The 15321-nt window shown below is 47.1% G+C and overlaps 1 protein-coding gene across 1 annotated transcript; it reads left to right on the forward strand.

Annotated features, from left to right (window-relative positions):
* Positions 1-8783: 8783 nt before the first annotated feature.
* Positions 8784-10350, forward strand: LOC125522312 (hydroxycinnamoyltransferase 4-like). Its single transcript, XM_048687381.2, has one exon. The coding sequence runs from the start codon at positions 8843-8845 to the stop codon at positions 10136-10138; it is 1296 nt and encodes a 431-aa protein (XP_048543338.1). The 5' UTR covers positions 8784-8842; the 3' UTR covers positions 10139-10350.
* Positions 10351-15321: the final 4971 nt, after the last annotated feature.

A 15321-nucleotide genomic window follows, 5' to 3' on the forward strand; every position in this document is an offset into this window, starting at 1 on the left:
TCACCACAAATACAATGTGCGCTCCGTCCCACTCTGCGGTAACATGGTGTGGGTCGACCGCCGCCTTCTCCCGAGGAGCTTCGCCACAAATACAAGACATAGGTCGACTGCATCCCTCTCCTTCGGAGCTGCGCTGCGAATGCAAAAGTTGTCTCGAATGAAGAATGGGTTCACTCAGCAGGAGATTCATAAAGATATTCAACGGTAAACCAAGTTCGGGTAAATTCCAAAGGTTCCAAATCACAGATCGAAGTACTCGGACATGCAGCCCGAAAAAGTTTAACGGTTACAAAAACCACTCGGCATTCCGAGGCAAATTTAAGGTGGGACATAAGAGTTTGTTCACTCCGCGGGAGGAGGGCTTGCAGGCTCGACGAACTCATCCAGGTCGACGCCGTCGGCTATCCGAGTGGCTGAAGTGATGAAAGTCTCCATAAAGGTTCGGAAGTCGTGCTTCTGAGTGTTGGCGACCTTGATTGCTGCCAGTTTGTCCTGTCGCACCTCCTTGCAGTGGACACGAACCAAAGACAGAGCCACGTCAGCGCCACACCGAGCAGCAGACTTCTTCCACTCCTGCACTCGGTCGGGGATTTCATTTAGTCGAGTCATCAGGGACTCAATATCATTTTGGAGCTCAGCCTCTGGCCAAAGTGCCGGGTCAATCCGCGACATGGCGACCTTCAGTCGAGCCAAGTAGTCCACGGCACTGTCGATGCGAGATTCTAGACGGAGCAGATTCATGGCAGTTTCATCTTTCATGGGAGAGTTGATTGGATCCAAACCAGGCTCGATCCGCCCAGTCTCCTCTTCAAAGTTCTGGCAAAACTCTGCATTCACGATCTAAGGATAAGTCAATTTTCGTACACTAAGTCGACTCAAAAAAAAGTCAGTCGGAACAGAATGTGCACCTTCAAGCTTGATGAACAGCTTCTTGGCAAGACTTCTCAGATAACTCTCCAGATCATCCCTCCTGCGAGCAATGCCTTCCATTTTCTCGCCCTGGACGAGATTCGCCTTCTTCCAGCGCGAGCACTCCTTGTTGGAGTCATTCAGAGCGTTCTTCAGCCTGGTGTTCTCTTCTTCCAACTGGCCGACCGAAGCCAGCTTCTGTTCGGCCAGAGCGGTCTTGTCGTCAGCCTCCTTACGAGCAGCAGCCAAATCCTGATCCTTCTTCGCCAGAGCTTCTCTTAGTTTTTCTGCAAAGAAATGATGATTGATTCAGAAATAGCGGAAGGGTACTCAAGCCTAAAACTGACCAGTCGACAAACTCGTCTTACCTGCGGCGCCGTCTCTAACCTTTTGCAGCTCTGTCCTAGCCAGCTCCAAGTTAAGGTTCAGCTGAATCTGCTGCTTCTCCAAGTTAGCAAAGCGAGCTCCAAGATCACAAGATTTCTGAAATCAAAGGGGAGAAGTTATTTTTATAGCAAAAAAGAGAGAGAGAGAAAGTAGAACTCAGACCACAATCGACTGCCAGCAGTCGACCGCGATCTCGGGGACTACACCCAGTGGGTGCACTTGGCGTGCCCCCACCGGTTCTGATCCCACTCGACCAGATCGAGTGGAAGAGATAAACTAGCAGTTCGGTTTATACATTCGGCAAAATACAAAGACTACAGTCGACTGCCAGCAGTCCACCGTAGTCTCTGGGACTACACCCAGTGGGTGCACTCAGCGTGGCCCCACTAGTCCAAAAATTCAATCAACACACCCAGTGGGTGTATAGGTGCAAAGGTTTTCGGAAAGAGCCTTCAGGTAGCATATCCTAACAGAACAAGCGGCGACCAACTAACCTGAACGTTGCTCTAGAGAGCCGAGCTGGCATCATAGGCGGCTTGGCTGGCGTCCCGCACCGCCTTCATCTTCTCCATCATAATGCCCGCCTGGCGTATGGGTTCCTTAGCAGCATTCACCTCGTCCTCTGGGACATGATGGGTCGCAAAAACTGAAGGCGGGTCGACAGGGGCCTGAGCAGTCGACGAGGAAGGCAAGGCACTCGACAGTGGCTCAGCGAAGGTAACAGAACCCCGATTGACGTCGCCAGCGTCCTAAACAACTGGTTCCGCCCTCAGCGTCGTCTGTAGCACCCCGCTTGCAGGAGCTCGCCTATTTTTCCTCGTCGAAGGCCTCTCGGGCTCTTCATCATCATCAGGGAGGTCAATAACGTTGGGAGCTATGCAAAATTCAATCGTTAAAGTCACATCACCCAATGGTACGCGTTGCAGTTGAATCGACCAAAATAAAGACAATATGGCAGGGATCATACCCGGATTAGAAGTGACCGCATCCTCCATCACCTCATCTTCGTCCCTGTAAGCTGAGGTCCCGGAGGTAGCAGCGCTGACAGTTCCAAAGTTCGTCCAGTTAAAACAAGAAAAACAAACAGCAGGGAGCGTCGAGTGAATGCAAAGAGAGGCACTCACGCAGAAGTGACGGGGATATCAATCTTGATTTTCGGCAACGCCTTCCAAGTCTTCGGCTCTACAACTCTGGGGTGCTTTGGCGCCTTCTCAGTCGGGGTTGGTGAAGAGATCCGAAGGCGCTTCGAAGACTGACCAGCCGGAGAAGTTGCCTTGTCACGGGCACTCGGTCGTTCTTGGTCAAGCTTGGATCGCCTCTCCCTGCGAGGAGGCGACTCGACTTCTTCTCCACCGCTTGAGTCGTCGCTTCCTACATCCCCTTCACCATTGGAAGTCCACTCGCCGCTTTCGCCGCCACTCGCCTCGCCTTCTAGAGCTTGCTCCTGCTCCCCATTGGGCATTGAATACATTTCAATAATGGCCTGAAAGAAAGCAGGTAGATCAAAGTCAGTCGACGCATTATAGGCAGCTACGCCAGTGAATTCAGATTACAAGCAAAAACTCAGAATCAGACCTGCTCGGGTGCGTGGGACTGGTCGAATGGAGGGACTCTCCTGGCTCCCCTGGGATTGTCCTTATTCCCGGTAATGCCAAACAACCACTTCTCCAGTGTGTCGTCGTCGACCTCCTCCGGGTGGATCCGAGTGGAGTCTTCAAGACCCGAATACATCCACATCGGATGGTCTCGGGCTTGGAGAGGCTGGATGCGCCGCTGAAGGAAGACCTCCAAGAGATCCATACCAGTGACCCCGTCACGAATAAGCTGGACCATTCGGTCGACCAGCACCTTCACGTGCGCCTTCTCCTCCGGGAGCACCTTCAAAGGGGAGGGTTTTTCCACTTGGTCCATGGTAAAGGGAGGGAGGCCAGTCGATTGCCCTGGCGTCGACTGGTCTTTATAGTAAAACCAGGTCGACTGCCATCCGCGAACTGAGTCAGGAAGAATCATGGCCGGGAAGGAGCTTTTCCCTCTTGTCTGGATGCCAAGACCCCCACACATCTGGATCACTTGGGTCCTCTCATCACTCGGATTAGCCTTTTTCACTGTCTGGGAGTGACAAGTGAAAATATGCTTGAAGAGACCCCAGTGAGGCCGACAACCCAGGAAGTTCTCACACAAAGAAATGAAAGCGGCAAGATAAACGATTGAGCTGGGAGTAAAATGATGGAGTTGTGCCCCAAAGAAGTTCAGAAACCCTCGGAAGAAGGGGTGAGGGGGCAAGGAAAATCCACGGTCGACGTGGGTAGCAAGAAGGACACGCTCACCCTCCCGAGGCTGCGGCTCAGATTCCTTCCCCGGAAGCCGCGACGAGTCATAGGGGATCAGCCCTCCTTCGGCCAAGTCGTCGAGGTCTTCTTGGGAGATCCTCGAGTGGATCCAGTCGCCCTGGATCCAGCCCCTCGGCAGGCCGGACCGCGAGGAAGATCCGCCCCGGCTGGTCGCCTTCCCCTTCGACCTCGTTGTCGCCTTCTTTGCCCGCTCCAGAGCCGCTGTCTTCTCCTTCCCCATTGTCGCTGGCGGGACGCGTACGGTGCGGTGGCGCTGGGGCGAGAGCGAGCACGGCGGAGGGGCGTGAGGAAGAGAAGAGGAAATGAGATGCACTGTTCAGGAGACTCCGGTCCGGCGCTTTATATCAGGCCGCTTCCGAGTGGTTGACGGGTAGGCCCAGGAGGCTCTGTCAAATCCCGTAACGACCGCGCGCGCGATACGTGGCAAAAAAGGTGGCACGGGGATCGAGGCGGCTCCGCTCTATCCCCTCCGATTACTGCGGCCACCCCCGTCCCGTGCGCTTCCCAAAATTCGGATCCCGCGAAATCTGCGCGCAGCAAACAACTGGCCAGACCAAAGATCTCCTCCACACCGTCACTCGGAGCCTTACAAGCGAAGAAACTCACTCGATGAAGAATTAAGAATGGATCAAGGCGACTGAAAAGGAAGTTGCTGTCATCACTCAGGTCCATTGATCCGGGACAAGATATGCTCACGGCATGAAAAACGAGTCAGAGAGGTTCTCAACTCCTTCCCCACTCAAACCTCGATCTATTCGGGGGCTAATGATGAAGCTACGCAACTAGGGTAGGGTCATGGACCTGTCCTAACTGCCCTACCCAAGGACATCTCTAGAAGAAACCACCTTTCAATCGACTTGGAGGTGTTCCACTCGACAGACTTGAAGACGCTCGACCAAGAAACAATCACTCGACCAAGATCCAACCACTCGACGGCCAGGAGACCTGAAGTCACTCCGCATGCTAACGGTCGGTCATTAAGTAGCTTTTATGGTCATCATAGCACTTTATTACTAGCGTTACCAGTAACGCTCTGCCTTAATGTACATTGAACCCTTTGTAATGTGGGCTGGCCGGGGTCCTGGCGCACTCTATATAAGCCACCCCCCTCCTCCGAGACAAGGGTTGGCACCTCTGTAACCCATATTCATATAATCCAGTCGACCGCCTCCGGGCTCCGAGACGTAGGGCTATTACTTCCTCCGAGAAGCGCCTGAACTCGTAAACCTTGCGTGCTTACAACTTCTCCACAGCTAAGATCCTGCCTCTCCATACTTACCCCCCTACACTACTGTCAGATTTAGAACCACGACACCCTCCATACAACTACTCATCGCCGGCTTACGCGTGCTCCCCGACGCCCCCTCTTCGCCGTGTCGTGCTGACCTTCTCACAAGCTTCCACGTCGCACCTCGGCGACACCGATGAGACCGACGCCGACATGGACGACACCATCACGGCAGGCTCGGCCGCGGCCGCCGCGTCCCCCGGGTTCGCTACCCAGGATGACACGGTGGACCTCAGCGGCGGCATGGACGACGAGCTCGAGTACGGCGAGGAGGAGCCGGAAGAGCACGAGGAGGAGGAGGAGGAGGAGCTGGCGACTTTTCTTGCGAGGAGGCGCAAGAAGAAGAAGGGGCGGCCAGGACCGGCGAGCCGCGCATTAAGTGGACTTCCAAGGAAATTATAGAGAAATTTCTCTACCCTTTAGCAATATAATAATTTACCAAATAATGAAGTTTACATCTCAAAGACTCTTCGATTCTAATGTGTCATGTATTTTAGAATGGATAAAGTAATGAGAGGAAACAATATTTGGACAAAGTAAAACAAATACACTTACCATTTTGTTGTCTTCCTATTAAGGAGGAAAATTTACTTAAACAAATTTATTTGTTTGTCCCATCCAAAAGATCACTATGTAGCTATTGCACAAGTGAAACCTAATTATTATCAAGTCCACGACATTATTATAATTTCTCACGTTTGTACATCTAATATAAATGATTGATAATATGGATGTTGACCTCACATATTGATCTAATATCACATACGAACTACTAGCAAGGTCACAAATATAAACTTTCTTATATTGATTTAGTCTCATGTACAAATATAAACTTTTATGTAACGGTCTAGACTCATACACAAACGAGTATCTTCATTAATATGGTGTTTTTGGAAATATACAGTATAATCATCTTTTTCCAACAAATTACATATGATTAAATATATTTTCAGAAGTAGCAGGACCCCACACAATTGCAAACCAAGCTTGCAACACACCAGAAGCTTGATATCTTTCTAGCAAGCCTCTTGAGCCTTGGCAAAGTGGTCACTATTCTTACATTGGGGGTCGAGAATATCTTCACAAATATTGACCATGTAGGATAGATGGAATCACCTAGATAGTATCCCACATCAGAACCATGGTCATTGACCTTAAAGTTGCATGCTGCAGCATCCCCATTTTGCTAGCCTTACGAAAAGAGTAGGTCTGGGCGGTCTTCTCTTGAAATAGGCTTTCACCCCCGCTTTACAAATAAAGCCACACCACCTCTTCCATACAAGAGTTTTAAGTGCATCGAAATAGAATATTCTGCTGGGGCAACAACACAAACACGCCCAAGGAAAAGCATAAAAGAATAAATAGGCCACCAAGTGACCTCGGCCTCAGGGGGCTGCTGCAAGGTAAGGCAGCGAGCGGCATCATGCATCACGTCCATCATCAGTCCCAGCCGCTCACGGTCGTGCTGCCTAGATAGCGGGTGTCAGTCCTACAAAAACGCCAGGAATGTGAAGATCGAGTCAAAGGCTCGTTGAAGAAAGACTCTCTCAATCACCTTCTTATTACACATCATCTACACAGTCCAAGCTAATGCTGTCAATGCAAGCCAGAAAAGGCGTCTCCTCCTACCGATCTGGTTGGCTCTATTTTGAATGAACCCAGCCAGGTCCAGGGCCTCCCAGTCAGGCCCTAGAGCCTCATAGACAAAACTCTAAAGAAACCTTGCTTCCGTGAAAGAGAATAGGATGTGGGTCCCTATCTCCGGGACCTCACACAGAGGGCATAGCCCATTCCCCGGGTTGTGTCTCTTGATCACCTCTGTCCCAAATGATAGGCGATCCCTCAATAATTGCCAAACAAAATTTTTGGTCTTCAATAGCAAGGGCTCTTTCCATAGCGGCGATGCCCAAGCAATAGAGGGACGTGCGCGGCATACTCCTGCGATGTGGCCATGGCGGCAGTTGGGTGGGTCACGTCAAGCTCAGGCGGGTTGGCGACACGGGAACATGAACATGTCCGCAATGAAAGGCGGAGCCGTTTGGCAGCGATTTGCGTGGTGAGGTGGACGACATTGGAGCATGGAAGATGCTGAGACTTCCTACCCATCGAAAATCAGGATGATAGAGTTGCATGTACATTTCCCTCTCTTTTTTCTACATATTTGGAGGGTAGAGATTGGGCATGGAATTTCTACACTTGAGCTCAAATGCACCCTCATGTTTCAAAAACTTTTGAAATTTTTGGCAACAAACATTGTTGAATTATCTTCTTACATGCAAATTTTTTTGATGCAATCACATTCGTGGAGGTCTGGACAAAAAATAATAAAATTGTTACTCCAAAAATATTTTTTAGACGGCATTTTGGAGTACTGATTTAGTTATTTTCGCCCAGACATCCACAAATTTTATGTCATCACGAAAATTTACACAGGCAAGAAACTAAGAAGTGTTTGTTGCCAAATAAGCTCGGTTTACTTTAAATTCTTATTTTTTTGGATTTTATTGTTCAAGCAGGAGCATTTGAGCTCTGGCTTATAAAACCACTTTTAGGCTAGAAAGGTGTTTCTAGAGGGTGCCCTAAAAACCTAGGGAAAACTGGGCATCAGATCAACGTTCTCCCCACTTAGTCCTCGTCCTTGCAGTGTGTCTAGTGTTGTGGGAGGACGTGTGAAGGTGTGTCTTCGACGGATCTTGCAAGATTCAGTCAAGGAGCTAAGAATTAAGCCGAATTTCGATGAACTGTCCATGTGGCGTGACTCGTTGTTACGAAAGGAGAATATAGAAAAGGCACATGGTCTGTGCATTCACGAAAGTGGGTCAATAAGATTATATGAACACGCGAACGGCCAAACTTTGTGGCACTTACGACCTTCACTTTGTTCGGTCTCCCACTGAGCTCCGTGCTGGCTCTCCACTGCCTTTACTGCATAGCTGAGCTTCTGTCTATATATAAACCATTCAAAGAGCTCAGAGACACAACAACATCCACGTCCACGCATCGCAAGTCCCAAGCGCGTACAGTAGCACAAGAGACACGTACTTACACGAGGCACACAATGACCCAATCACATCCATGCAGGTCTGGACCAAAAATAATAAAATTGATAGTCCAAAAAATATATTTTTGACGGCATTTTGGAGAACTGATTTAGTTATTTTCGTCCAGACATTGACAAATTTTATGTCATCACGAAATTTTACACGCAGGCAAAAAACTAAGCAGTGTTTGTTGCCAAATAAGTTCAGTTTTTTTTTAATTTTATTGCTCATGCAGGAGCATTTGAGCTCGGGATTATAAAACCACTTTTTGGTTAGAGAGGTGTTTCTAGAGGGTGCCCTAAAATCTTAGGGAAAAGGGGGCATCAGACCGGCGTTCTCCCCACTTAGCCCTTGCCCCGGCATTGTGTCTAGCAACGTCGGAGAACATGTTGAGATATGTCTCCGGCAGATCTTGCAGAATTTGGTCGGAGAGCTAAGAATTAAGCCGAATTCCATTGAACCGTCCATGTGGCGTGATTCATAAGAGCTCAGATGGTCTGGTTGTTTGCAACTGTAACAAAAGGAGAAATTTCGTCGAAGTGTTGGAAGGTGAATCAGGTGTGCGCGTTTATGAAAGGAGAACCGTAAAAAAGCATATGGTCTGCGCATTTACCAAAGTGGGTCAATAAGAATATGGACACGCGATAGGTCTTGCCCAAACGGGCCAAATTTTACGTGTGACGACTTCGCTTTATTCGGTCTCCCACTGAGCTCCCTGCTGCCTCTCCACCGCCTTTACTGCACAGCTGATGCTCTGCCTATATAAACCATCCACGTCCACGCACAGCAGTAGAGCACTCGCAAGTCCCAAGCACGTACAGCAGCACAAAAGAGAGCAAGAGACACGTACGTACACGAGGCACACAATGGCAGCCGTCCAGGTGTTGTCGACGGAGATGGTCGTCCCGGTGGAGGCAACGCCGGGGGGCGCTGTCTGGCTGTCCAACCTGGACCTGGCTGCGCGCCGGGGCTACACGCCCACGGTCTACTTCTACCGGCCGAACGGCGAGCATGCGGGCTTCTTCGCGGCCGACGCCGTCAAGGACAGCCTCGCCAGGGCTCTGGTGGCGTTCTACCCGCTGGCCGGCCGCCTCGGGCTGGACGGCGCCGGGCGTGTCCAGATCGACTGCACCGGCGAGGGCGCGGTCTTCGTCACCGCGCGCTCGGATCACTACGCGCTCGAGGACCTCATGAACGAGTTCGTGCCGTGCGGCGAGATGCGCGACCTGTTCGTGCCCCCGACGCCCGCACCGAACCCGCCGTGCGTCCTGCTGCTGGCGCAGGTCACGTACCTGCGCTGCGGCGGTGTCGTGCTCGGCCTGGCGATGCACCACTCCGTCGTCGACGCCCGGAGCGCGGCGCTCTTCGTGGAGACCTGGGCGAGCGTCGCCCGCGGCTCCACCAAAGATGACGCGCCCGTGCCGCCTAGCTTCGACCACAGGCTGCTCGCCGCGCGCCAAGAGCGCGCGGTGCCGTACGACCACCCCGAGTACAAGCCGGAGCCAGCCCCGGTGCACGCGGCAACCGCTGGGTCCACGTACGCGAGCGCCCTGATCACGGTGAGCAAGCAGCAGGTGAGCGCGCTGAGGGCGCGGTGCGCAGGCGCGTCCACGTTCCGCGCCGTGGTGGCGCTGGTGTGGCAGTGCGCGTGCCGCGCGCGGGGCCTGCCGCTGGACGCGGAGACGCGGCTCTACTCCATGATCGACATGCGCCCGCGCCTGGCGCCGCCGCTCCCGCGGGGCTACTTCGGGAATGCGGTGATCCGGACGTCGACCGTGGCCACCGTCGGGGAGGTGGTGTCTAACCCGGTGGACTTTGCTGCTCGGCGCGCGCGCGCGGCGACGAGCCAGGGGGACGACCATGCGCGGTCTCTGGTGGACTACCTGGACGGCGTGGACGTGATGAACCTGCCACGAAGCGGCATCTCGCGCGCGCACCTGCGCGCCATCAGCTGGATGGGCATGTCGCTCTCCGACGCCGACTTCGGGTGGGGCGCGCCGGCGTTCATGGGGCCCGCGCTCATGTACTACAGCGGCTTCGTGTACGTGATGAACGCGCCCGGCAAGGACGGCGCCCTCACGCTCGCGCTGTCGCTGGAGCCAGAGAGCATGCCGGAGTTCAGCAAGGTGTTCGCCGACGAGCTGGCCCGTCTCGAGGTGTAGTACACTACGTACCATCGTCTGACGTTCGTTGCATGGATTGTATAGTGTTTTTTATTTTATTTTTATTTTGAGAGAGAATGGATTGTATAGTGTGGTTGCATGTGCTATAGGCTGTTTTTTCATAGTACCTATATGTAACTTGATTGAATTTGTAATTTGGGTAAGTTGATTTTGTGGAAGAAGGAACCGTTGGGAGAGAAAGAAAGAGGGAGAAATAAAGATCATAGTTGAATCTCTTAATCTAATGACTTACTAGTCAATGTGTACGTGCAATGCACGTTAATTTCAAAGTATATTAAGTGCATGCGGATATTAAGTAGGATATTATTTGCGTGTTATTATGTAATTAACACTATATTTGGCATAAAATTAATTGCACGCTAAACGTGTTGAGCGTTCGACATTGAAACAGTCTAGGTCGTTGGATTGACATGATTTGATGGCCGAGATTAATTGGATCTGCCCCTTTGGGTTTTTTTATATTGATATAGATATAGATAAAATTGACTTACCCAAAATAAGTTTTCAGGTGACTGAAGTTTTTTTTAATAGAAGAAGGGCCTTCCTTCCAATTTCCATTAAAGAAACCATGCAGTTTTCCTAAGATCAAACTACTGCACAAATGTAAACAAGTTCTCCAGAGAGACTACCACAAGGCCCGACCGAACATCTGCCACTTCTCGAGGGGACGATCCCCCCAGAGGAACAAAAGTGGAGAAGAGACGACATCGCTAGACCAAGTTCAACATAGTGCAAAGGCATACAAACATAAAATGATAAACTGAGAATGCAGCAACATGACGAAACAAACAGCTTCACAGGATCATCTTCTTATCTTTTGTTCACTACAGCATGTAGACTCCGTTACGCCATCCATGCGAAGCCCTGTAAATCTCACTTGCTACTTGCTTAAGAAGTCTTGCCCCCACCATCATTGCCTCTCTTTTTTTCTCCTTGATCTGCAAAATCGACCAACCCACGATCCAATAACATATCAGCCTAATTAGTATCAATGGGCCAGAATATGATCTATTTTCAAAAATGAGATTATTTCTGCACTTTCAAGAGTCCAGAAAACGGCAGATAAGCCAACCATACCAGCTTTTTTGTTTTTCTTAGAAAAACTTCTAAGCCAGTTCCCAAAACAGACAGTTAGGGTATCCGGTATAGCATTTAAGCTAAAAGCATATTTGAGTAGAATCCAAACCAGAATAGCAGTCAAGCATTTGAAAAATAAATGATCAATATTTTCATCTTGCCCACAAAAAACACATTGTTTACTACCATTCCACCCTTTCTTGAGCAGATTGTTCCTCAGTTAGGTTGCTCCTCCTGTTAACTAACCAGAGAAACACTTTTATTTTAGCAGGGACTTTAACTTTCCAGAGAAATTTTTGTGGAAAATCACACCCATCTTCTATCAATTTCATGTATAAGGATTTGCCAATGAATTGCTTGTTACAAGTTGCATCCACTCCAACTGATCTTTCCCACCTGCCATTGTAACCTCCTCGCATATCCTTCTCAAGTTCCTCTAGAGATCAAGTGTTTCTCCATGCAAAGTTCTTCTGAACTTAAAGCCAAGCCATCCTTTTTCTAGGGCTTCAGCCACAGTCATATCGTGATCAAAGTTAAGCATATATAATCTAGGGTATGCCTTCTTAAGTGGCTTATCATCTACCCAGTATATTGTGTTCCTACCATACCCCATGATTTTTTTGCAGAATTTGTAAAATATATCCTTGACTTTAAGCAAACTAGCAAAAAATTGAGAATCTCCATTTTTGTGTTTAGTTCTAGAAAGGCAGCCATCAGTTACATATTTGCTCCATGGAACTGATTGCCATAATCCTTCCTCATTTTCTAATTTTCAAAACTACTTTACAAGCAAAGCCATATTCATGATTTTTAAATTTAAGATACCCAATCCGCCAAGGTCTTTAGGTCTACACAACATGTCTTCCAGTTTACCAAATGGTATTTCTTCTTATCTTCATCCTCCTGCCATATATACCAACCTAGCTCTATAAAATTCTGCTTTCTTAAGGACCCCATAAGGTATGGGATAAAAGGACATCATAAAGAAGGGTATATTAGATTAACAAGCATATGATGTCCTTTATGATGTCCTCTTTATGATATACCCCTCTTTATGATGTCCTTTTATCCCATACCTTATGATGTCGCGCTAAATCTGTATGCATCCTGTCGCGCTAAGGCCGCACAGGAGCGACGTGATACGTCTCCAACGTATCTATAATTTTTTATTATTTCATGCTATTACATTATCTGTTTTGGATGTTTTATATGCATCAATATGTTATTTTCTATTATTTTTAGGACTAACCTATTAACCTAGAGCCCAGTGCCAGTTTCTGTTTTCCCCTTGTTTTTTAGCTTCACGGAGAAGGAATACCAAACGGAGTCCAAACGGAATAAAACCTTCATGATGATTGTTCTTGGACCAGAAGACACCCAGGAGACTTGGAGATCAAGTCGGAAGAGCCACGAGGCGGCCACAACGGTGGAGGGTGTGCCCAGGTGGGTAGGGCGCGCCCCACTATCTTGTGGGCCCCCGTGACTCCCCTGACATACTTCTTCGTATATATTCAATATATTACCGAACCTCTAGAAGTATCCACGAAAACACTTTTCCACCGCCGCAACCTTCTATTCCTGTTAGATCCCATCTTGGGTCCTTTTCCGACATCCTGCCGGAGGGGGGTTCGATCATAGAGGGCTTCTACATCAACTCTACTGCCCTTCGATGAAGCGTGAGTAGTTTACCACAGACCTACGGATCCATAGCTAGTAGCTAGATGGCTTCTTCTCTCTTTGATTCTCAATACCATCTTCTCCTCGATGTTCTTGGAGATCTATCCGATGTAATCTTCTTTTGCGGTGTGTTTGTTGAGATCCAATGAATTTGGTTTTCATCTTTGCCTAAAAATAGTATTGATTCATGGAATAAGTGTAAAGATGCTTTTATTTCCAAGTATTTTCCTCCCGCTAAGATCATCTCCCTTAGGAACGATATTATGAATTTTGAGAAACTTGATCATGAACATGTTTCACAATCTTGGGAGAGGATGAAATTGATGCTACGAAATTGCCCTACTCATGGTTTGAATTTGTGGATGATTATACAAAAAAAATTATGTCGGATTGAATTTTGCTTCTAGAAATCTTTTAGATTCGGACGCGGGAGGTACTTTTATGGAAATTACTCTAGGATAAGCTACTAAAATCCTAGATAATATTATGGTTAATTATTCTCAATGGCATACCAAAAGATCTTCCACTAGTAAAAAGTGCATGCGATTGAAGAGATTAATGTTTTGAGTGGAAAGATGGATGAACTTATGAAATTATTTGCTAGCAAAAGTGCTTCTATTGATACTAATGATATGCCTTTGTCTACTTTGATTGAATATAATAATGAATTTATGGATGTGAATTTTGTTGGTAGGAACAATTTTGGTAATAACGCATATAGAGGTAATTTTAATCCTAGGTCGTTTCCTAGTAATTCATCTAATAATTATGGTAATTCCTACAACAATTCTTATGGAAATTATAATAAGATGCCCTATGATTTTGAGAATAGTGTTAAAGAATTTATTATTTCGCAAAAGAGTTTGAATGCTTTGGTTGAAGAAAAATTGCTTAAAATTGATGATTTGGCTAGGAACGTGGATACAAGTTCTCTTGATGTTGATTCTTTGAAAATTAGATATATTCCACCCAAGCATGATATCAATGAATCTCTAAAGGCTATGAGAATCTCCATTGATGAGTGCAAAGAAAGAACCGCTAAGATGGGTGCTAAACTAGATTGGTTTGTAAAAATGGGTTCTTCTAGTTTTTGTGAAAATAATGATGAAGATCTTAAAGTGATTGATGTGACTCCTATTAATATTTGTTTCTAAAATAAATCTTGATAAATATGGGACTGTAGATGAGTCAACTTTAGCTAGAAGGTGTCCCAATGATTCGGAGTTTATAGATCTTGATGCAAAAATTGATAAAAGTGGGATTGGAGAGGTCGAAACTTTAAGTAGCAATGAACCCACTCCTTTGGATTTCAAGGATTTTAATTATGATAATTGTTCTTTAATAGATCGTATTTCCTTATTGCAATCCATGTTGAATTATCCTCATGCTTATAATCAAAATAAAGCTTTTACTAAACATATCGTTGATGCTATGATGCAATCTTTTGAAGAAAAGCTTGAATTGGAAGTTTCTATCCCTAGAAAACTTTATGATGAGTGGGAAACTACTATTAAGATTAATATTAAATAATATGAGTGCCATGCCTTGTGTGATTTGGGTTCTAGCGTTTCCACGATTCCAAAAACTTTATGTGATGTGTTAGGTTTCTGTGAATTCGATGATTGCTCTTTAAATTTGCATCTTGCGGATTCCACTGTTAAGAAACCTATGGGAAGGATTAATGATGTTCTTATTGTTGCAAATAGGAATTATCTGCCCGTAGATTTCATTGTTCTTGATATAGATTGCAATCCTACATGTCATATTTTTCTTGGTAGACCTTTCCTTAGAACGATTGGTGCAATTATTGATATGAAAGAAGGAAACATTAGATTTCATTTTCCGTTAAGGAAGGGCATGGAACACTTTACTAGAAAGAAAATTAAGTTGCCATATGAATCTATTATGAGAGCTACTTATGGATTGCATACCAAAGATGACAATACCTAAATCTATCTATGTTTTTATGCCTAGGTAGGGGCGTTAAACAATAGCGCTAGTTGGGAGGTGCTACCTCTTAAGCACTGCGTTGGTTTTCCCTTGAAGAGGAAAGGGTGATGTAGTAAAGCAGCGTAAGTATTTCCCTCAGTTTTTGAGAACCAAGGTATCAATCCAGTAGGAGACCACGCGCGAGTCACCTCGTACCTACACAAACAAATAAGAACCTCGCAACCAACGCGATAAAGGGGTTGTCAAGCCCTTCACGACCACTTGTAAGAGTGAGATCTGATAGAGATAATAATAATAAGATAAATATTTTTGATATTTTTATGATATAGATTGAAAGTAAAGATTGCAAAATAAAATAGATTGGAAACTTGTATGATGGAAGATAGACCCGGGGGCCATAGGTTTCACTAGTGGCTTCTCTCAAGATAGCATAAGTATTACGGTGGGTGAACAAATTA

The sequence above is a fragment of the Triticum urartu genome, chromosome 7A (assembly GCF_056163025.1).
Source record: "Triticum urartu cultivar PI428250 chromosome 7A, HENAU_Tu73, whole genome shotgun sequence".
Taxonomy (NCBI): domain Eukaryota; kingdom Viridiplantae; phylum Streptophyta; class Magnoliopsida; order Poales; family Poaceae; genus Triticum; species Triticum urartu.

What these genes read in the sequence shown, in the direction of transcription:
- LOC125522312 (XM_048687381.2), top strand. Translation starts at nt 8,843, where the DNA reads ATGGCAGCCGTCCAGGTGTTGTCGACGGAGATGGTCGTCCCGGTGGAG.